Here is a 24,357-nt window from a genome sequence, read left to right as displayed (position 1 = left end):
GCAGCCCACCAGGCTCCTCCATCCATGGGATTTTCCAGGCAAGAGTACTAGAGTGGGATGCCATTGCCTTCTCTGTCCAAACTGACTACTTTAACCAAATTTCACACGACAGACAAGAATAAGAAGATGCAAACAGCATCTCTAAAACCAAAAAGTAAGTATTGTGCATCACAAAAGTGAGCATTGTAAACTCACATCCAGAGTGTTTTCTTATCAAATTCCTCTTCGGTCAGAAATTATAATAGTAAGAATCCACAAAATAAAACAACAGAGGCCATGATTGCTCCTATCCCATTAAAATAACTGAAAATCTGTTTTGCAGAAAAGAGAAGCATGAATGTGGCAGAAAAGAAAATATCTAGTTTGACTCAGCATTCCCTCTTCCCAAATACATTTTCCTCCTTTTCCTGACAACATATTTTTAAATAAATCTAAGCCAATGTTCTATACAAACTACCCATTCAATGAGTTCATGAAAATTATGTAGATTCATGGAGTAATTTGAGAAAGAGGACAAGAAGAAACCAGCTGAAACAGCAGGAAAAAGTGCATTCAGAGCAGTAAAGCTTCCCTGGACCTCATTGCCAATGCCCTGGCTTCCTCTTGTAGTCAGATCAATAGAATCAAATAATTCCACAGCTCCAGCAGCCTACTAATTTCTATAATGAAAAAATATTGAGTAGCACTGCTCCAAAAGAACAGCCAGTTCATCAGCTGTCATTTTCCCTTATTTAATATTTTGTGCATTTGCATAAGATGTTAAGGACTTCCCTGGTGGCTCAGACGGTAAAGCGTCTGTCTACAATGTGGGAGACCCAGGTTCGATCCCTGGGTTGGGAAGATCCTCTGGAGAAAGAAATGGCAATCCACTCCAGTACTATTGCCTAGAAAATCCCATGGACAGAGGAGCCTGGTAGGCTACAGTCCATGGGGTCTCAAAGAGTCGGACACGACTGAGCGAAGATGGTAAGTGTTACTTGTAACATAAAAAGGAATTCCATACTCACAGCATTATGTACACAAAAGAGTATCCAATAAGTACCTGATTGAAAGCAATGAATCACTAAGTGTGATCTTAGTGTCCCTAAAATGTCAGTGTGAAATAGTACCAAAAGATTCTGGAAACTAAAGCAGAGGAAGGAATGTTCAAAGAATAAATATTAATGCTCTATAAATATTAATGTTTAGAGCAAAAATGTTTTGAGCATAAGAAAGGCTAATCCACCCTATTTAAATATGGCAATGACAGAGCAACCAAAGTGAAGCATTATTAAGAAAAAAATTATTTCATTTTCTGAACTTAATCCATTGACTTTCATATTTTCCAAATGAATTTATAGGATAATACGACTCACGAAAGGAAAGCTTACAGCTAAAGCTGAAAATTAAAGGACACATACATCGCAAATGATTTTTTATTGTAAGGAATGATAACCAAAACTAAATTAAGAACATAGAACAAAATCGAACTTGAAATCTGAATTAGAAATAATTCTGTAGTGTTGATGGTACATTGTTCTTGAAGTCTGGATTCAAGTCCTTGCTGTGCCATTTAATAATTTCGTACCTTGGGACAAGTCACTATTACTTCAATTCTTGATTGTGATACCTATAAAATGGGAGAAGTTGTCCCTGCCTCCTTACTTTATAAAATTGTTGTGAAATCAGTTGAGGAAAAATAAGACATTCATTCAACAAATACTTAATATTGGCCTGGCAACATGCAAACCATGCATGAAATGGAGGGGAAAAAAATAGCTCTTGCTCTAAAAAAGCATATAATTTAGCTTTACAGATTACTGCTTTATAAATTTTAAAGTTCCATAAAAGTATGAAATCATTGTGTATATGGTACATATACACAATGGAGTATTACTCAGCCATTAAAAAGAATACATTTGAATCAGTTCTAATGAGGTGGATGAAACTGGAGACTATTATACAGAGTGAAGTAAGCCAGAAGGAAAAACATAAATACAGTATACTAACGCATGTATATGGAATTTAGAAAGATGGTAACGATAACCCTGTGTACGAGACAGCAAAAGAGACACTGATGTATAGAACAGTCTTATGGACTCTGCGGGAGAGGGTGGGAAGATTTGGGAGAATGTCATTGAAACATGTGAAATGTCATGTATGAAACGAGATGCCAGTCCAGGTTCAGTGCACGATGCTGGATGCTTGGGGCTGGTGCGCTGGGAAGGCCCAGGGGATGGTATGGGGAGGTTGGGAGGAGGAGGGTTCAGGATGGGGAGCATGTGATTTTTTTTTTAAAAAAAATTAAAAAAAAAAATTAAAAAAAAAAAAAAAGTATGAAATCATTGTCATTAAACTCATGACCATTCAGTAGTGAATGAGGATTGAACAAAAGAGTAATCCAGTAATTATTTATTGAGAATCTCTCAATTTCTCTCAGCAAGGGATTTTTGAAAGAAATAGAAAGAAAAGATACATTATTTAGATTTTTCTTCAATATTGCTACAAAACTTGCTTATTTAATTAATTTTAATATGGCAGAACACTTAACATAAGATAAATGCTCCAAAAAAATTAAGTATACAATATATTGTTGCTGTCTACAGGTACAACGTTCTGAGATTTCTAGTTTATTCACTTCGCTTAACTGAAACTTAATGCACACTAATTCCCCATTCTCTCTCCCCCTTACTCTCTGTAAATCACCACTCCACTCTTTGATTCTATGATTTTTACTATTTTAGATATCTCATATAAATGCAGTCATGCAGCATTTATCCCTCTGTGACTGGTTTAGGTTATTTAGCATATGTCTTCATCTATGTTGTTACATATTATAGAATTTCCTTCCTTCTTTTTGAATACTGAACAGTATTTCACCATGCATATATACTACATTTTCTTGATCCATTTACTTGTAAACATATAGGTTGTTCCCAATCTTTAATGAATGATGTTGCAATGAACATGGGAGTGCTAATATCTCTTTGAGATCCTGATCTCAATTCTTTTGAATAAATACTTAGAAGATAAATTGATGGAGCAAATGATATTTGTATTTTTAATTTTTTTAGAAACCTCTGTACTGTTTTCCATGGTATGGAAAATACTACAGTATTAGCACTTTGCTGATAGCTCAGTTGGTAAAGAATTCATCTGCAATGCAGAAAACCCTGTTCAATTCCTGGGTTGGGAAGATCCCCTGGAGAAGGGATAGGCTACCCACTCCAGTATTCTGGCCTGAAGAATTCCATGGACTGTATAGTCCACGGGGGCGTAAAGAGTCTGATATGACTGAGTGACTTTCTCATCACTTACCATCACCATGTTTTGCGTTTCCACTGATGCTGTACAAGGGTTCCAATTTCTCCACATCCTTACTAGTGCTCGTCTTTTTAAAATATTATTGATAGTAATTCTGACAGGTATGAGGTGATATCTCATTGCGGCTTTGATTTGCATTTCTCTGATGATCACTGTCAGTAGGCATTTTTTTCACATATTTGTTGGGTGTTTATATGCCCTCTTTGGAGAAATATTCAAGTTCTTGGCCCATTTCTGTTTTTATAATTTTATTTATTTATTGACTATGCTAGGTCTTTGTTACTGTGCGGGCTTTTCTCTAGTTGTGACAAATAGGGGCTACTCTCTAGTCTCACTGCACAGGCTTCTCGTGCAGTGGCTTCTCGCACAAGCTGTGCTGGAGCATGGGCTCTAAAGTATGCAGGCTTCAGTGGTTGCAGCTCCTGGGTTCTGGACTTCGGGTTCAGTAGTTGTGGTGCACAGGCTTAGTTGCTCTGTGGTTAGCCCATTTCTTAATTGGATTGTTAGTTTCTGAGTTGCAAAAGCTCCTTGCATATTTTGGATATTGACCCTTTATCAGATATATGATTTGCAAATACTTTCCCCTATTCCATAGGTTGCCTTTTCTGTGTTGATTGTGTCCTTTCAATGCAGAAGCTTTTTAGTTTGATGGAGCTCCACTTGACTATTTTTGGTTTTGTTACCTGTGCTTCTAATGTCATATACATAAAATCATTGCCAAGACGAGTGTCGTGAAGATTTTCCCTGATCTTTCCGTCTAGAAATTTTAGTTTTAAGTCTTACAATTAAGTCCTTAATCCATTTTTGGTTAATTTTTGTGTGTAGTATAAAACAAAGGTCTAATTCCATTCATTTGTATCTGAATATCCAGTTTCCCACATCATGTGTTGAACAGATTATCATTTCCCAGTTGTATATTCTTGGCACCTTCATTGAGGATTAGTTGATTGTACATGCGTGGATTTATTTCTGGGCTCCCATTCTATTCCACTGGCCTATAGGTCTGTCTTTATGCCCGTACCATACTGTTTCAATTACTGTAGCTTTGTAATATTTTTGAAATAGGGTAATGTGATGCATCCAGCTTTGTTCTTCTTTCTCGAAATTGATTTGGGGTTTTCATGTGGTTCCATATGAATTGTAGAGTTGTTTTTAAATTTCTGTTTTAAAAATGCCATTGGAACTTTAATAGGAATTGCTTTCAATCTGTAGATTACTTTGGATATCGAGTGTTTAACAATACTAATTCTAGGTACAATACTAATTCTATGTTCAATCCATGTACACAGGATGTCTTTCTATTTCTGTCTTCTGTAATTTTTTTCATCAAAGTTTTATAGTTTTTTCAGTAGCACAAGTCTTTCACCTCCTTCATTACACTTATTCCTAGGTATATTATTCTTTTTGGTGGTATTGTAGAAGGACATTGGTTTTCTAATACCCTTTGTAGATAGCTCATCATAAGTGTACAGAAATGCAGTTGAAGTTGCTGTGGCTATGATTTTCAACACAATGTTTAATAAGACTGGTAAGAGTTCACATCCTTCTCTTTTTCCTGATCCTAGATGAAAAGCTCTCAGTTTATCAACATTAAGTATGGTTTAAGTTGTGAGGTTGTCATATATGGACGTTATTATATTGAGGAACTTTTCTATCCCTAATTTCTGGAGAGTTTTCTTCATAAAATGATGTAAAACCTTTTCCCGCATCTACTGAAATGATAACATTATCAGTTCAGTTCAGTCGCTCAGTCCTGTCTGACTCTTTTTGACACCATGGACCACAGCAAGCCAGGCTTCCCTGTCCATCACCAACTCCCTGAGCTTACTTAAACTCATGTCCATCAAGTCAGTGATGCCATCCAACCATCTCATCCTCTGTTGTCCCCTTCTCCTCCTGCATTCAATCTTTCCCAGCATCAGGGGCTTTTCCAGTGAGTCAGTTCTTCGCATCAGGTGGCCAAAGTATTGGAGCTTCAGCTTCAGCAGCAGTCCTTCCAATGAATATTCAGGACTGATTTCTTTTAGGATGGACTGGTTGGATCTCCTTGCAGTCCAAAGGACTCTCAAGAGTCTTCTCCAGCACCACAGTTCAAAAGCATCAATTGTTCAGCACTCAGCTTTCTTTATGGTCCAACTCTCACATCCATACATGACTACTGGAAAAACCATAGCTTTGACTAGACGGACCTTTGTTGGTAAAGTCATGTCTCTACTTTTTAACAAGCTGTCTAGGTTGGTCATAGCTTTTCTTCCAAGGAGCAAATGTCTTTTAATTTCATGGCTGCAGTCACCATCTGCAGTGATTTTGGAGCCCCCCAAAAATAAAGTCCCTCATTGTTTCCCCATCTGTTTGCCATGAAATGATAAGACCAGATGCCATGATCTTAGTTTTCTGAATGTTAAGTTTTAAGCCAACTTTTTCACTCTCGATCTTTCATTTTCATCAAGAGGCTCTTTATTTCTTCACTTTCTGCCATAAGGGTGGTGTCATCTGCATATCTGAGGTTACTGATATTTCTCCTCGCAATCTTGATTCCAGTTTGTGCTTCATCCAACCCAGCATTTCATAGGAAGTAATCTGCCTATAAATTAAGCACAGTAACAATATACAGCCTTGACATACTCTTTTCCTGATTTGGAACCAGTCTATTGTTCCATGTTCAGTTCTAACTGTTGCTTCTTGACCTGCATACAGATTTCTCAGGAGGCAGGTCAGGTGGTCTGGAATTCCCATCTCTTTAAGAATTTTCCACAGTTTGTTGTGATCCACACAGTCAAAGGCTTTGGCGTTTCTTCTGTTCATGTGCTGGTTTTACATTAATTGATTTTCATATATTAAACTATTCTTGTATACCACATAAAACCCACTTGATAATAGTGTATTATCCTTTAATTAAACTATTGAATTCAGTGTGTCTGTATTTTTGAATATTTTTGCATCTATACTCATTAGGGATATTGGCCTATAATTTCTTTTCTTATGGTATTCTTATCTGGCTTCATAAGTGAGTTTGAGATTGTTCCCTCTGCTTCAGCAGTTTGGAAGAGGTTGAGAAGGACTGACATTAATTCTTCTTTAAATATTAAGTAGAATTCACTAGTGAAGCCATCTCGTCCTGGGTTTTTCCTTTTTAGGAGGTTTTGATTATTGATTCAATCTTTATTCTTGTCATAGGTCTGTTTAGGCTTTCTGTTCCTTTATGATTTAGTCTTGGTGGTAAGTTGTATGTTTCTAGGAATTTATAGGAGAAGACAATGGCAGCCCACTCCAGTACTCTTGCCTGGCAAATCCCATAGACCGAGGAGCCTGGTAGGCTGCAGGTCCATTGAGTCGCTAAGAGTCGGACACGACTGAACGACTTCACTTTTACTTTTCACTTTCATGCATTGGAGAAGGAAATGGCAACCCACTCCAGTGTTCTTGCCTGGAGAATCCCAGGGACAGTGGAGCCTGGTGGGCTGCCGTCTATAGGGTTGCACAGAGTCAGACATGACTGAAGCGACTTAGCAGGAATTTATACATTTCTTCCAGGTATTGTTTGTTGGTATATAATTATTCATAGTAGTCATTTATTATCATTCTTAATTCCTGTGACCTTAGTTGTAATGTATTCTTTCTTTCTTATAATTTTATTTGTTTGAATCTTATCTCTTCTATTTAGTCAGTCTAGCTAAAGTTTGTCAATTTTTCTATCTTTCTAAAAAAATACCAACTGTTAGTTTGATTGGTTTCTTCTCTTGTTTTCCTATTTTCTATTTCATTTATTTCTGCTATAATGTTTGTGATTTCCTCCCTTCTTCATTCTTATAAGTTCAGGCTTAGTTCTTCTTTTTTAGCTCTTTTAGGTATAAAGTTAAGTTCTTTACTTAAGAACTTTCTTCCTTTTTTAATGTAGGGATTTATCTCTCTAACTTCCTTTTTAGTACTACTTTTGCTATATCCTGTAAGTTTTGGTATGTTTTCATTTTCATTTGTTTCAAGAAATTGTCTAATTTCCTTTCTTATTTCAACTTTGACCTGGTGCTTCAAAAATATGTCATATAATTTCACACATTTGTAAATTTTCCAGTTTTCCTTCTGTTGTCAATTTCTAGTTTCATTTCATTATGGTCAGAAAAGATCCTTGGTATTTATTATTGCCATTTAATTAGTTGCTTTTGTCAGTCTCTTAGTTCTTTTTCCTGTCCTGTTCTTTTTTTTTTTTTTTTTTTTTGTCTTTTCCTCTCTTGCTGTCTTTCTTTATGTTTTGTTGGGGGGGTTTTGTATTGATATGCTTTGATTTCTTTTTTTTTTCTTTTTGTGTAACTTCTTTAGTATTTTTTGTGGTTACCTTGGAGTCTACCTAAAATAATCTTGTAGCAATCTGTTTTGAGTTGCTAACAACCTAAGTTCAATTAAAAACTCTACACTGTTACTTCTCTCTCACACACACACACACACTTTATGTTATTGTTATCACAGTTTTCATTTATTTATATTATATATTTTTACCATGTATTTAGTCATAGCTATTTTAAATATTTTTGTCTTTTAACTTTTATGCTAGAATTAAATGTGATTTACCTACCACCATTACTGCTGCTGCTGCTGCTGCTGCTAAGTCGCGTCAGTCGTGTCCGACTCTGTGCGACCCCATAGATGGCAGCCCACCAGGCTCCCCGTCCCTGGGATTCTCCAGGCAACAACACTGGAGTGGGGTGCCATTTCCTTCTCCATTACAGTAATATAGTATTTTGCATTTATTTCTATAATAACCATTACCCAGGATGCCTGGCTTCAGGTCAGGACCTAATGAAGCTCAGGCTCTGATGTCTCATTGCAAAAATTCATTGAGAGACAAAGCCATAAGAGGTGGATTTGTTAGGATTCAGAGAGAAGCCACTCTTTAAGGTGTGGGCCATTGCCAAGGGCAAGGGCTTGGGCCATGGAATGTGGCCTGGCTAGGTTTTGCCAGTGGGGTGAATTCATATGCTAATGAGTGGGAGGATCATCCCAGCCATTGGGAAATCACCCACTCCTCTGTCTTTTGACAGGACTTCCCTGGTGGCTCAGACAGTAAAGTATCTGTCTATAGTGTGGGAGACCTGGGTTCAGTCCCTGGTTTGGGAAGATCCCCTGGAGAAAGGAGGGGCAATCCACGCCAGTACTATTGCCTGGAAAATCCCATGGACAGAGGAGCCTGGTAGGCTACAGTCCATGCGGTCTCAAAGAGTCGGACACGACCGAGTGATTTCACTTTCACCATTATTGTAATTTCATATTTTCTTATGCTGTAGTATCACTGTTTCAAATCTTTTCAACTTGAAGTATACCTTTTAGCTATTCTTGTAAGCCAGGTCTAGTGGTGATGGACTCTCTCAGCTTTTGCTTAGGAAAGTTTTTTAGGGAAAAACCCCACTGTCTTCCTAAGCTTTGTGTAGTACCATGTTTACTATGATGTTCTCAAGCTCCACAGGCTGCAGCGCCAACAGGCTTACTGAGCTGCACCACCAACCAGGACTGCACAAGGGAGCTGAGGCCAGATGGCAGCTGGCACAACTCTGCTTGGCTCACAGTGACACACCACAGCCACCCAGGCCTCCTAGGCCATGCTGCCTGTCACACAGTTTCCACTGCTCCTGGGTATTATCCCAATACCCTAGGAAATTCTTTATCTCTCCATATTTTGAAGATCAGTTTTGCAGGGTATAGTGTTCTTGGATGAGTGTTTTTTTTCTTTCAACACTCCTCCTGGCCTACAAGTTTCTGCTGAAAAATCCACTGATAGCTTTATGGGGGTATGTGACAAGTCACTTTTCTCTTGTTTGTTGTTTTTCACTTTGACTTTAGATAATTTGCTTACAATAATCCACCTCCCCTTATTTGCAGGGATGCGTTTCAAGACTCATAAGGGATACCTGAAACTACGGATAGTACCAAACCACATATATACTATTTTTTTCTTATACTGGCAGATACATAACATAAAAACTATGGATATACTGGACAAAGAGATGTCCTGTACTAGACAGAATAGAGCAGGATGGCATGAGATTTCATCACACTACACAGAACAGCATGCAGTTTAAAATTTATGAATTATTTCTGAAATTTATCATTTAATATTTTGGGGTCATATTTGACCATGGGTAACTGAAACCAAGAAAAGCAAAACTACACATTAGGGATACTACTGTATAATGCGTCTCAGTATAGATTTCTTTGGGTTCATCTTTTCAGTATCACTGAGAATTTTTAAGAGCTGGATGTCTATTTCTTTCCCCTGATTTGGTGGGTTTCCAGCCATTATTTCTTTGAATAAGCTTGCAGGTTTTTTTCTATTTCTTTTTTCTCCTCTGAGGACTTCCATAATGCATACATTGTTCTGTTTAATGGTATTTCATAAATCCTTTATCTATCTTCATGCTTTGTTAAAATTCTCTCTCTGTTCATGCATTTCTCTCCTGGTCTCAGTGAGCATCTTTATGACTGTCATTTTGAATTCTCTGTCAATATCACATATTGACAGAATTCTCTGTCAAAATCATATAACTCTGTTTCTTTAGGGTGTATTTTGAGAGATTTATCTTATTCCTTTGTTTGGAACATCTTTGCCTGGTTCTTCATTTTCCTTAGCTCTCTTTGTTGGTATCTATATATTTGACAAAGCAGGCGCCTTTCCTCATCTTTGTGGACTGGCTTTGTGCAAGAGAAGACTTCCCACCAATAGTGGGGCTTCTACCAATGCCCCTTCCTAAGGAAAAACAGACAACTGTAGTTTTTGTCTACTTACTCTATACTGAGTCAGAGAGGGCAGGAAGCTCTGGTGTATACCAACCTAAGCCACTCCCTTCATTTTCCCCCACCAGGTAGGTAGACTTTGATGGATCCACCAGAGCTCTAAGACTAGCAAGACAGAGCCAATTTTGAGGGGATACTTCTCAGAAAAGCTGGAGTACTGAACTGTGAACCAATCTCCAGGGGTAGGGACTCCAGTGAGAAGGTGTCTCAAATATCCCTAGTGAGGCCAGACTAATCACAAACCTATTGATCCATCATTCAGTGAGCTTTCCACTAAACCACAAGGTCTCAAAGATTTGAGACCAAAAGTTTAAGTTCACTGTATAAACCTTCCCCAGGTGATCTCATACAAACCTATTGCTTCTCCTAATACTTACTTCTTGAGGCTTTTCAATCTACCTCTTGTTTATTTGTTTCAGATATATATTTCAATATCTAGTATATCTCATGTGCATAGGCCTAGTCACTTCAGTCAGTCTCACTCTTTGCAATCCTATGGACTGTAGCCCACCAGGATTCTCTGTCCATGGGATTCTCCAGGCAAGAATGCTAGAGTGGGTTGTCATGCCCTCCTCCAGGGAATCTTCCCAATCCAGGATTGAACCCGCATCTCCTGCATCTTCTGCATTGCAGGCAGACTTTTTACCACTGAGCCACCAGAGAAGACTAGTATCTCTCATATGGATCTCAAATCCAACATGTATGAAATCCATAGACTGCTTCGCCTTTATGTAAACAGCAAACCAATATCCTTAATGCCCAATCAGATGCCTGAAAGGTTGCTTAATGCTTCCCTTTCCCTCTAAATAGATTCCAATCACTTTCCAAATTGCAGGCTGTTCCTCCTTCATTTTTATCATTACTTCCCCACCCCACATAATCATTTCACAACCAGAAAACTGTATCAGTCTCATCACTGTCCTCTCTGCCTCCACTGTGCCCCCTGGGTCACTGCTACCAGAATAATAGTCCTAAAATTCAAATCTGTCTATATCACTTCCCTGCTTAAAATCTTCAATAGTTCTCCCTTCATTTTCAGACTAAAGTTCAAACTTTTTAACTTAGCATATGGGCCTTTCACAAGTAGGTCAGTGTCTGATTCTGCAGTTCAACTCTTGTTCCTCCCAAACAATATGCCTTTATCTGAGCCATACAGAACTACTATTGGTCTTTGAGCATATACTGTTCCCTCCAGCTAAAATGCTCTCAGCCTCCACTACTTTCTTTGTCTGGTTAAATCATTCTGCAAACTTGCCTCTGCATTATTATCAAAACACTTCCTTGATACAATTGCCATCATGCCTCCACAACACCTTATACCAGCTTCAATCATATTAACTTATACTAGGACTTCCCTAGTAGCCCAGTGGCTAAGACTCCATGTTCCCAGTGCAGGGGGCATTGGTTCAACCCTTGGTCACGGAACTAGATCTCACATGCTGCAACTAAGGGTTCATATGCCACAATGAAGATTGAAGATCCCACATGCCAAAAATAAGACCTGGTGCACCAAATAAATACATATTTTAGTAACATTATGAATTTATGTCTTTGGTCTGTATATTCCAGAACAGGACCATGGTAATATATTTTCTAAATTTGACTCTCTAGCACATATTATGGTGACTGGCACTCAGTAAGCACACAAAAAAAATAACCATCTGCTGAGTGGACTAATTAATTAATGAAACTCAAGCTACCTGAAATGATGCAGGTCCTTTTTAATGTTAAACATTTCTTTAACATGGCTTAAATTTTCTTTGTCCCTAGCATTTTTAGTATAAAATTTAATACAAATCTAGCAATTTGTGTCCTATTTGTCTCCATTTATTTTTTCCCTTAATCCATCTTATACCAGTCTTGTGACAGGATTTTTTCTTTAAACCTTGAAATGACCCTATTATTTTGCCTAGAATCTTCTGAAGAATATACTTGGTTTCTAATAGCATTTAACTGTACAGCAATTTCTCTTGTTGTAGACTGATGACATTGTTAATAATAAGATTTAGGAAACCTTTTGCTGGTACATATCTGCATTTTAACAATAGAGGGTGGCATCAAAAATTCTCAGTGTTATCATTATTATAATATGTGACTTTATATCAACATTATGAATATTCTTCATATTCACAATTACTGGTCTGTATACAAATGCTTTATAGCAATGTTTGTAGCAAATATTAAATATGTATTTGACACAAGTTGTTAAATAGAGGTGCCATTTCTTATAAGGACACCTATTTCTAATCCAAAGGGACAAATATTCCCATTGTAAGAAAAATAAAACTGGCTATGGTATGATAAATGGAAAAAGCCAGAAAAGTTAGTTTAACTCAGGAGTCAAATTTATTTCCCTTCATTTTTAGGAATAAGGATAATATTGCACCTCAAGAGATGAAAAATGGATGTAAGATACCACAGTGGGAAAAGGTAGGACAGGGAAAGGAAGGAAGGTAAAGGAAAATTTGTGCCAGTTCTTACCACGTATTTTATATACTATATCATTTAATCTTCACAATGCCCTTAAGTTATTCAGGCTTTATCATCCCAACATCCCAGAAGAAGAAACTAAGGCTCACAGATTTTTAACTTTCCCAAAGTCACCCAGCTAATCAGCAATATAACCAGGATTCAAGCAAGGTCTCTGTGCTGCCAAATGCCATAGTTACTCTCCATATTGTTCTGACCCCAAAAAAACAAGAGCTATGCAAGCCAACATTCTCTCAAAGAAAACGGACCCTTATAAAATTCATATGCCAATAAAATAGGATGTGGAATCTTGAGATGTATAAATAGTATAAAAATATTCAAAAACCTTGAAAGGTTCCAGACAGAAATTTTTTAACTTAAATTCACATAGAAAGTTATAAGCAATGACGGTAATAAAGCCAAATGGCCTTTTCAAGTTTCTATAATTAATTATATACTGAAACAGCATCACTTTTTTCTCTGTCCTCTCTTACTTTTGATTTGGACTTATTCCACCTGACCCCACTCCTTGGAAGAAAACACATACTTGCTTAAGGAACTAGATATGTTTAAAACTGCAAAGTCAAGAATCCCTGATATACTGAATTATATATTAACTCTGTGTTGGTTGGAAGTACTTATCCCATGGAGAGTTACTCAGTGAACCATCTTTGCGCAAGTTGGTGATCTCAGTCTATGTTTCATAAATGTTTGATCATAATTACATCACTGGGATAGTCTCAGTGGATAGAGGATAATTTAATAAAGATAAAGAATCAGGAAATATAGAGGTACATACTATCAATCAAAAACAGAGTAATATTTCATTTACTAGACTTCTAAAAGAAATAGGGATCCCCAATAGGGATGAAAATTCTATTTAGAAAAATTATAATAAGGAAGAAAAGAGTAAGGCCACTTAAGAAACCATTGTGACAGCAAAGGAATTCTTTGATACTGTTCAATAAAGATTAAATACCAAAAAATTGTAGCAGGGATTTTTGTGGGCGTTACGGGGTGCGGAGCCAAAATGACCAGAAACTCGCATAAAATAGCAAGATAAGACTGGAGGAAAAGCAGGTATTTGTCCATCATATCCAAAACTAGGAAAAGAAATAAAAAGGTAGTCCACTGCATTTGAAAGAAGAATATGTGCCCAGAAGAAGAACTCTATATTTTCATAGCTGATGCCCTCCCCAGAAAGAGTATTTATAATATATTATTTTATAATAGGATGTTGAGTGTGTGTGAAAGAAAAAGGGGTGGAGGGAGGAAGAAAAGAGAAAGAGCTGACTACAGAATTCCTGGGAAAGGAACTATTTATACTGAGGAAAATACCTTCAGGTGTAATTTAAGATGGGGATAGTGATATATGAGGAAACAAATTAGCAGAGGTCAAGTCAACAGTGGCTTGATAGAATATCTTACTGCTTAGGAATATGAGAGAAAACAAAGAGCAGGTAGTGAGAAGAGGTGGAAGGACAATGAGATGAAGTTGCTAAAGGATTCTAAGTGGTAAGAGTATACCACTTAGAATATACTGTTATACTACAGAATCCCCTCCTTTTTGTCTTCCCAAGTTTCTAATAGGTTTGCAATACATACATAAAAATGCATTGTAAGGGAGTATTTGTGTGTGTGTGTGTGTGTGTGTGTGTGTGCGTTGTGTGTGTGTGTGTGTAAAGAGGGAAAGGGTCTACTTCCAAGTATGAATTAACATACCGTAGAATACAAGTAGAAAGATCATCCATAAGCTAAAGTAATTCTGTGGGAGCAAAAACTTGGAGTCAGAGGTGACCCTGAGAATATGAGCCTAACAGAATTTGCAGAAATCTTGGGGATAACATTATACTAACAGAATGAGGGTTCAAGCCAATTATATCTAGATCTTGAAAGTGAAAGTCGTTCAGTCGTGTCCGACTCTTTGCGACCCCATGGACTACAGTCCATGGAATTCTCCAGGCCAGAATACTGGAGTGGGTACCTTTCCCTTCTCCAGGGGATCTTCCCAGCCCAGAGATTGAACCCAGGTCTCTCACATTGCAGGCGGATCCTTTACCAGCTGAGCTACAAGGGAAGCCCAGAAGGAAGCAGAGAAGTGGTTTGCAATAAGTAAGTAGAATGCGAGTAATTGAAAACTGAAGGTCAAAAAAATAGAAAAGAAATAAAAGCAAGCAAGCAATGATCACTTAGAGCTCTCATGGGGTTACTAAAAGTAAGTCAATCTATGTCTTCTATGCCAAACTAACCTCATTTCTATATAACTGGGGTTGCTGCTGCTGCTGCTAAGTCGCTTCAGTCGTGTCTGACTCTGTGCGACCCCATAGACGGCGACCCACCAGACTCCCCCATCCCTGGGATTCTCCAGGCAAGAACACTGGAGTGGGTTGCCATTTCCCTCTCCAATGCATGAAAGTGGAAAGTGAAAGTGAAGTTGCTCAGTCGTGTCCGACTCTAGCGACCCCATGGACTGCAGCCCACCAGGCTCCTCCGTCCATGGGATTTTCCAGGCAAAAGTACTGGAGTCGGGTGCCATTGCCTTCTCCGATAACTGGGGTTACTAGACTGATAAATCCATGATGCCACAGAGAATACATCTTAATTTCAGAAAGGTCTTGAGAAAGTGCTTGAGGATAAAATAAAGAAACATAAACATAGTTTACACAGCAACCCAATCAAGTGAGTTTGAAGCTCATTTCAACAGCTTTATTCGAAATGTGTGAATATTTGACCTTATCTAAAACAAAGCTCTATCAATATTTTCCATTTCATTAGACATTTTTTCAGGAATAACTAGCTGAAGAAATCTGAAAATGACACCCAGGTTAGGAGGGGAAGATAAATCAAAAGTCAACAAAGTCTGGACGGATATTAGAAAAGACATAATTAACAAGACAAAATTCAATGAATGTAAAGATAACATCAATCTTTACATATAATAATAAAAAGATAAACTGTATCAGAAGAAGAGGGCTTCCCAGGTGGCACTAGTGATAAAGAGCCTGACTGCCTATGCAGGAGGTATAATAGACACAGGTTCAATCCCTGGGTTGGAAAGATTCCCCGGAAGAGGGCACAGCAACCCACTCCAGTATTCTTATCTGGAGAATCCCATGGACAGAGGACCCTGGTGGGCTACAGTCCATGGGGTTGCAAAGAGTTGGACATAACCGAAGTGACTTAGATACATCAAAGAAGGAAGACCTAGATTAAGAGTAGTCCAAGTTCACAGACTCTTCACAAAAACAGTGTGAACCAACATGACAAGGGTATCATAATAGGTAAGATAATAATAGACATTAAATCAGAGAGGTAATTATCTGAATAAATTATGGAGTGTTCTTATCAGAACATTTGTTTTATTTCAAGACGATTTGACTTCAACATTTTATGGCTGTTACTTATAATCTAAAATATGCATAGAAAAAGATTTATAGAGATGATTCTTGGGTTTTCCGTTTCTTATATTGGCAGATTAGTAACTCAATCCAGCCCTTCAGCTGAAGAAAACGAACAAGATTTGATGAAATATAAAATACTTCATGTTAAAAACATTAAAGATCTAACAAAAGAGTGAGGAAATTCCTGAGATAAATTCCAGATGAGGTAATGTTTCATATTCAAAGATATCCATTTACATGGGAAGACAAGACACCATCAGCATAATAAAAACTGACATAATGTCAGTAGCAAAAGCAAACACTCAGGGAGTCCAGGCCCTGAAGTTTTCAAACTTTAACCATAAAACAAATCTGCTTATAATGTTCAAGTACATCAAAATCAAGACTTAAACAAAATCATACAAGATATGGAAATTCCAGAGTATCCAGAGTTATCTGAAACTGGTCAAAAGTCAAGAATTTTTAGCTTAAATAAGAAAAGACATATGTAAGTCCTAAGAGTAATCATCAGTTATTTGAAAATGCACTTTCTATTGCCTTGATTCTGTGTTGCTCCAGAAGATAAACTAGAAGCAGTGAAAGAAAATAGCAGGGATGCAGCTTTAAACTCAGCTTGAGAAAAATGTCTTCAATGACTGGATTGCAGCCTAGTCCATGGGATTTTCCAGGCAAGAATACTGGAGTGGGTTGCCATTTCCTTCTCCACTTCAACGACTAGAATTATCCAAAATACACTTTACTGTCTAACAGAATTGAGATTGCTATCACTGTACATGATCATCTATATTGTTAGACAGATGTGTCTATTTCATACTGAAGGACAGTCTATCTACTTCAGCAAGATACTACATTAGAAGGGCACTGAAGTTTCTCCACTATGATTTTTTCATTCTAAGTACAAATTTAATAGAATCATAAACTAAAAATATTCTAAACCACTATATCCCAACATACAGTCTGAGAAAACACCAAGATTAGTATATTATAGAAGAGTTCTAGAATCACGAAATTTGGGAAACTCTGGGTTAAGCAAAGTTAAACAAGTTTCTTTGCTTTGACATTTCTCATTAACTTTAATGTGCTAATGTGCATCAAACATTGAGAGAAGAACTTCCCTCGCAGTCCAGTGGTTAAGACTCCACATTTCTAATTCAGAGGACATGGGTTCCATCCCTGGCTAGTGAACTAAGATCCTACATGCTGTGCAGCCAATAAATAAATAAATAAAGCATTCAAAGGGAATTTCTGTGTGTGCAGCACAGACCGTTAAAAAGCTTTTTTTCATGCTGCATATTTAGAAGACAGGCTCTGCAGAATACTTCTAAGGGAATGTTGGGCTATATAATTCTAATTTTAATATCCAAAAGATTTTTTTCAACTAGCCTTCATTCTGTGTGAAACATTAAAAGAATTGAGTTGAATAATACAACTCAAATTATACAGATAATTCATATAATATATATTACATAATGTTAATAATACAAATACAACTTATAAATTTTATTAAGATGTAACAATAAAAAAAACCTGTCACAATAAGGTCTTCCCTTTTTCATAGATAAAGTATCATTGTTTGATTAGACATGCTTACAAGTGATTTAAATGATCTAGCCAAAGTTCAGGCTCTAATGAGGAATCAGTAAATGTGGGAAAGAGTGGCTAGAGTTAAGAATGCCTCCTCCTACTGACTTACCTAAATTCCCTTAACAATTTGCTATAGGCCCATGAATTTGTCTAAACGTTTCTGAAAGCTATTTACAGTGAAAGCTGTTCTAACACTTGGAGAACTAAGTTCCCAAAGTTGCTTTTTATCTATTGCCTTGAGCAAGCTTCTTAAATTCAATATGCCTGAGGTATTTTTTCATGAATAAAATAGGAATCATAATCACTGAGCTGCTGTGAGGTTGAATTAAAGGAGATAATCCCCCACATTTCTTGACCCATTATAAAAACTCAATAACTATTAAGTATAATTTTATTACAAAAATAGCACTTTGTTTTTCTTTGATCTACAATTACCTCCTGCTTCATTTGAATGATACAATATGTGTGAATTAGCTAGCACAGTGCCTAGTACCTAGTAGCAATCAATTAAAATGTTAGTGAAGGGACTCATGGTCTTATATATATAGTTACTGCCTAATTGATTATAAGGGAAGTAATTTTCACCTTACAAAAGCCTTTCATTCTACCCTATCCCAACAAATCCAGAGTTAAAACATAGGAAATATTGGGTCATGGGACTAGGAATTATCTGGCATTTATTCTTTCATAACCACTTATAGCTATAATATTTATTAGCATCTGTTTTCACATATGGCTGTTGTTGTTGCTCAGTTGCTAAGTCCTGTCCAACTCTTCTGCAACACCATAGACTGTAGTCCACCAGATTCCTCTGTCCGTGGGATTTCCCAGGCAGGAATACTGGAGTGACTTTGCCATTTCCTTCTCCAGGTGATCTTCCCAACTCAGGGACTGAACACATATTGCTTGCACTGGCAGGTGGATTCTTTACCACTGGGCCATCAGGAAAGCCCTCCTTCATGGATCACAGCATTGTCATAGTGAGGGGGCTTGCATAACTCAATGAATCTATGAACCAAGCAATGCAAGGCCACCAAGATGAGCGGGTCATAGTGAAGAATTCTGACAAAATGTGGTCCACTGGAGAAGGAAATGGCAACCCACTCTTGTATTCTTGCCTGGAGAACCACATGGACAGCATGAAAAGTCAAAAAGATACGATGCGGGAAGAAGTGACCCCCAGGTCCAAAGGTGATTAATATGCTACTGGGGAAGAGCAGAGGGCAATTACTAATGGCTCCAGTAAGAATGAAGAAGCTAGGCCAAAGTGGGAACAACACTCAGCTGTGGATGTGTTTGGTAGTGAAAGTAAAATTTGAGGCTCTAAAGAACAATATTGCATAGGAATCTGGAATGTCAGGTCCGTGGATCAAGATAATTTGGATGTAGTTAAGCAGGAGATGGCAAGATTGAACACTGACACCTTAAGAATCAGGGAACTAAAATGGACAAAAATGGGAGAATTTAATTCACATGACCATTTTATCTACTACTGTGGGCGAGAATCCCTTAGAAGAAATGAAGTAGCCCTCACAGTCAACAAAAGAGTCCAAAATACAGTACTTGACTGCAATCTGAAAAACAACAGAATAATGTCAGCTTGTTTTCAAGGCAAACAATTCAGCATCACAGTAATCCAAGTCTATACTCCAATCACTGATGCCAAAGAAGCTAAAGTTGACCTGTTCTCAGAAGACCTTTAGCACCTTCTATAACTAAAACCAAAAAAAAAGATGTCCTTTTCATATATAGGGGATTGGAATGCAAAAGTAGGAAGTCAAGAGATAACCAAAAAAAAACAGGCAAGTTTGGCCTTGGAGTACAAAATGAGGCAGGGCAAAGAGTTTAGTCAAGAGAACACACTGGTGACAGCAATCACACTCTTCCAGAAACACAGCAATGACTATACACATGGACATCAACAAATGGTTAATACCAAAATAACATTAATTATGTCTTTTTTTGTAGCCAAAGATGGAGAAGCTCTATACAGCCAGTAAAAACAAGAACTGGAGCTGACTGTGGCTCTTATCACAGCTCCTTATTGCAAATTTCAGGCTTAAATTGAAGAAAGTAGGGAAAACCATTAGGCCATTCAGATATGACCAAAATAAAATTCTTTATGATTATATTAATATAGTGGAGGTGATGAATAGACTCAAGGCATTAGATCTGATAGGCAGAGTGCCTGAAGAACTATGGACTGAGATATATAACATAATACAGGAGGCAGTGACTGAAACCATCTCCAAAAAAAGAAATGCAAGAATAAGAGAAAGTGGTTGTCTTAGGAGGCTTTACAAATAGCTGGGGAAAGAAGAGAAGTGAAAGGCGGGGAGAATAGGAAAGATATACCAAGCTGAATGCAGAGTTACAGAGAGTAGCAAAGAGAGATAAGAAGGCCTTCCTAAATGAACAGTGCAAAGAGGTAGAGGAAAACAATAAAATGGGAAAGACTAGAGATTTCTTCAAGAAAATTGGAGATATCAAAGGAACAATTCATGCAAGGATGGGCCCAATAAAGGACAGAAATGGTATGGACCTAACAGAAGCAAAAGATATTAAGAAGAGGTGGCAAGAATACACAGAAGAACCATACAGAAAAGTTCTTAATAACCACAATGGTGTGGTCACTCACCTAGAGTCATGCATCCTAGAATGTGAAGTTAGGTGGGCCTTAGGAAGCATTACTATGAACAAAGCTCATGGAGGTGATGGAATTCCAGCTGAGCTATTTCAAATCCTAAGAGATGATGCTGTGAAAGTGCTGCACTCAATATGTCAGCAAATTTGGAAAACTCAGCAGTGGCCACAGGACTGGAAAAGGTCAGTTTTCATTTCAATCCCAAAGAAGGGCAATGCCAAAGAACATTCACACTATTGTACAATTGTGGTCATTTCATATACTATCAAAGTTATACTCAAAATCTTTCAAGTTAGGCTTCAACAGTATGTGAACCAAGAACTTCCAGATGTATTAGAGTTTAGAAGAGGCAGAGGAACCAGAGATCAAATGGCAAACATCTGTTGGATCATGGAGAAAGCAAGACACTTCCAGAAAAACATCAGCTTCTGCTTCATTGACCATGCTAAAGCCTTTGACTGTGTGGATCACAACAAGCTGTGGAAAATTCTCAAAGACATAGAAGTACCAGGCTACCTTACCTGCCTCCTTTATGCAGGTCAAGAAGTAACAATTAGAACCAAACATGGAACAATGGACTGATTTAAAATTGGGAAAGGAGTAGTCAAGGCTATATATGGTCACTTTGCTTGTTTAAATTACATGCAGAGTACATCATGGAAAATGCCAGGCTCAATGAATCACAATATGGAATCAAGATTGCTGGGAGAAATATCAACAACCTCAGATATTCAGATGATACCAACTCTAATGGCAGAAAGTGAAGAGGAACTAAAGAGCCTCTTGATGAGGGTGAAAAAGAAGAGTGGAAAAAGTTGACTTGAAACTCACCATTCAAAAAACTAAGATCATGGCATCTGGTCCCGTCACTTCATGGCAAATAGAAGAGGGAAAAGTGGAAGCAGTGACATATTTTACCTTCTTGGGCTCCAAAATCACTGCAGACAGTGACTGCTGCCATGAAATTAAAAGACACTTGCTCCTTGGAAAAAAAGCAATGACAAACCTAGACAGCATATTAAAAAGCAGAGACACCACTTTGCTGACAAATGTCCATATAGTCCGACCTATGGTTTTTCCAGTAGCCTTGTATGGATGTGAAAGTTGGACAATTAAGAAAGCTATCACCAAAGAACTGATGCTTTCAAATTATGGTCCTGGAGAAGACTCTTGAGAGTCCCTTGGACTGCAAAGAGATCAAACCAGTCAATCCTAAAGGACATCAATCCTGAATATTCATTGGAAGGACTGATGCTGAAGCTGAAACTCCAAAACTTTGAGCACCTGATGCGAAGAACTGACTCTCTGGGAAAGACTGTGATGCTGGGGAAGACTGAAGGCAAAAGAAGTGGTCAGCAGAGGATGATATGGTTAGATAGTATCACAGATTCAACGAACATGAATTTGAGCAAGCTCCAGGAAACACCAGAAGACAGAGGAGCCTCACGTCATGCAGTCCATGGGGTCACAAAGCGTTAGACCCGACTTAGCTGAAGTGAACAACAACAAATATTCACATATTAAAATATGAATCTCAAAAATATCAGAGATTTGTTTAAGGTGTCCAGGAAACCATCAGTCAAGTAACAAAAAATATTGTTCAAATATCTCACCTATAAATCTGGTAGACAGTGGCTGGGGATGAGAACTAATCCCTTTCCTGAAAAGCTACTTAATAACAAAATAAACTATCAAAAGAAAAGGAATATGAAAGTATAAATGAAAGGGTTAAGACAAACTCTTCCCTTTTAACCCTACTTTAGGGTTAAAATAAACATTAGTAAGTATAATAGTCGCTCAGTCATGTCCGATTCTTTGCTACCCTATGGACTGTAGCCTTCCAGGCTCCTCTGTTCATGGGATTCTCCAGGCAAGAATACTGGAGTGGGTTGCCATTCCCTTCTCCAGAGAGTAAGTAAGAGAATAATGCAAAAAAAAAAAAAAAGAGATTTAGCTTAGCAATTAGAGAAAATTATTTTGATACGAAGGTCAATCAGCAAGGCATTTGCTTAACAAAGTTACAATAGTCACCAAGCACCTTTATGAACATGCATATATATTTATGAACAGAAGAGCCAGGGTCCTATTTAAAGTGAGAGGAAAAGAAGAGACTCCAAAGTGTTCTTTGCAACCTTTTCATCTCGACACTATTAAGGACGGTCAAACTAAATAAATTAAGAAAGTGATAAAGGCTAAAAAAAATTGTCCTTCTACTAACTCATGGCTAAATGGTTTTGTCTAGCAAAATAAAGCAAATGAGATATCTTTCTGCCTTTTTATCTACTAGTTTAAATATATTCTTTACTCTTATTAAATAAATACATTTATACATTTTCATAATGCATTGCTACAGACAACACAGACTACCTGGAAACATGTACTGTTTACCTTGGACCAAGAGGAGCTGGCAAAAGGAGTTTTCATTCATAATTAGGACAAATTTCCACATGCCTTAAGCTTCAAGGTTTTTCTCTCTCAAATAATTTATATTCACAGATTTATTTTCTGTATTATCTTTATAATTATGTTATTATGTATTTATTTACATACGTATATAGGGCATAATAACTTAAATGGTCAAAAGCCTAGAAATTTTCTAGCCATTTCCTTATCAATAAGCCTTCTTCTGTTTTTCAGTCTCCCACTGGCTTTAAAACTAACTTCTGGCTTCATTCTTGTGAAGTATGTATTAGTTTTACAACCTAATCAAGTCAACTTCTGAATGGTGACATTAAGAAATGAGAGGACAGATGTGCTCAGATTGATGCTGGGTTCAGAAAATGGAATTATAAGTGAGAACAATGCCAAGGTAAACTAAGTCATCTTTTACTTACAGCTGACACATGCTGCAAGAGACACATGACATCAATCATATCTGCGAGGACAAGGAGTCTGGTAACTGCAGCCAACAAGGCACGGGCAGCCTGAACCACAGCTTCCCTTTTCGGGAGATAGCAGGGGTCATCTGCAAATCTCTCAGCTGATACTTTCAGAGCTTCACCTGAAACACACAACCCCAGATATATTATATTTTAAGCTTCACTTATGCCTGTTGCAACATTTATCATCCAACCTAATTCCAAGTACATTCCATGACTAAGCATAATATTAAAATACTGTCACTTGACACTAGAACATTGTCTCTTAAGAAAGAATGCACTTTCAAATTGATATTTGTTTTTGATAAATGTTCTGGAGTTTAAGAATCATGGTACCATTTTTCTGCATGAAAATTGTGTTCAATTGACTAGCAACATCTAATAAAATTGCTGTCAACTTCTGCATTTGCTGAATCTCATTTTCTGTGAAAGGTTTCATTACTAAGACTTCAATCGGAAACAATTTTGTTTATAAAAATAAGATAAATCTTCACTGAGTTACTTTCCAACTCAATGGATGTTAGAAAAGAACTAGCCTTTAAGATAGTAAGACAGCAGTTCTCTGATAAAAGTTTAACATAGGTAGATTTATTCTAAATTGTCAACATACTAAATAAACTATATCCTAAACTTAGTCACGGAAATAATATTTCACGGTACTTGTTAGAGAAATATACTCACTATTTTTAAGGTTTCTTCATTTAAAATATGTTCTTTATAAAAGTAACATGTATCCATTTATTTTAAGAAGTTCACAGTTCAGAAAGGTACAAAATGAAAAGTTCCTCTTTACTCTACTCCATTAACATAATTGCTAAAGACAGCACATCAACTATTTTTTAAATTTTTTAAATTTAAACATTTTTATTATGAAAATGATATGACTTGCTACTTTTAAATAATTCACCATACTAAAGAATATAGAGTGAATTTTTTGTTTGTTTCCATAAAAATCCTCAAAATAACCATTAAGTTCTTATATCTATCCAGAAATTTTTCTATGAATGTATGTTTTATGTGTGGGCATATATATACATATATACACAATATATTTTATTAGTATATTCAGTCATATATATTCATATTATTTAAAGATTTATATCATACAGAAAACATAGATATTATATGTTATAAAGGAAACATATAGAAGATATAGATTCAGATTCTTTTCATAAATAGTATTATACTATAGACTTCCCTGTAGCTCAGTCAGTAGAAAACCTGCCTGCAATGCAGGAGACCCAGGTTCAGTCCCTGGGTCAGGAAGGTCCCCTAGAGAAGGAAATAGCAACTC

The 24,357-nt window shown here is 37.1% G+C and overlaps 1 protein-coding gene across 4 annotated transcripts in view; it reads right to left on the bottom strand.

Moving 5' to 3' along the window:
• The window catches only part of CTNNA3 (catenin alpha 3), a 1,958,943-nt gene that overhangs the window by 1,761,937 nt on the left and 172,649 nt on the right, over positions 1-24,357 (bottom strand). For all 4 annotated transcript variants that reach the window (XM_070364862.1, XM_070364864.1, XM_070364866.1 and 1 more), the window contains exon 4: positions 23,019-23,185. In XM_070364862.1, coding sequence (XP_070220963.1) covers positions 23,019-23,185 — 167 coding nt within the window. The remainder of the gene's footprint in view (positions 1-23,018; positions 23,186-24,357) is intronic.

Source organism: Bos mutus, chromosome 28, assembly GCF_027580195.1.
Source record: "Bos mutus isolate GX-2022 chromosome 28, NWIPB_WYAK_1.1, whole genome shotgun sequence".
NCBI lineage: Eukaryota > Metazoa > Chordata > Mammalia > Artiodactyla > Bovidae > Bos > Bos mutus.
The sequence above is the reverse complement of the archived record's forward strand: the minus strand, read 5'-3'. Positions and strand labels throughout refer to the sequence as shown.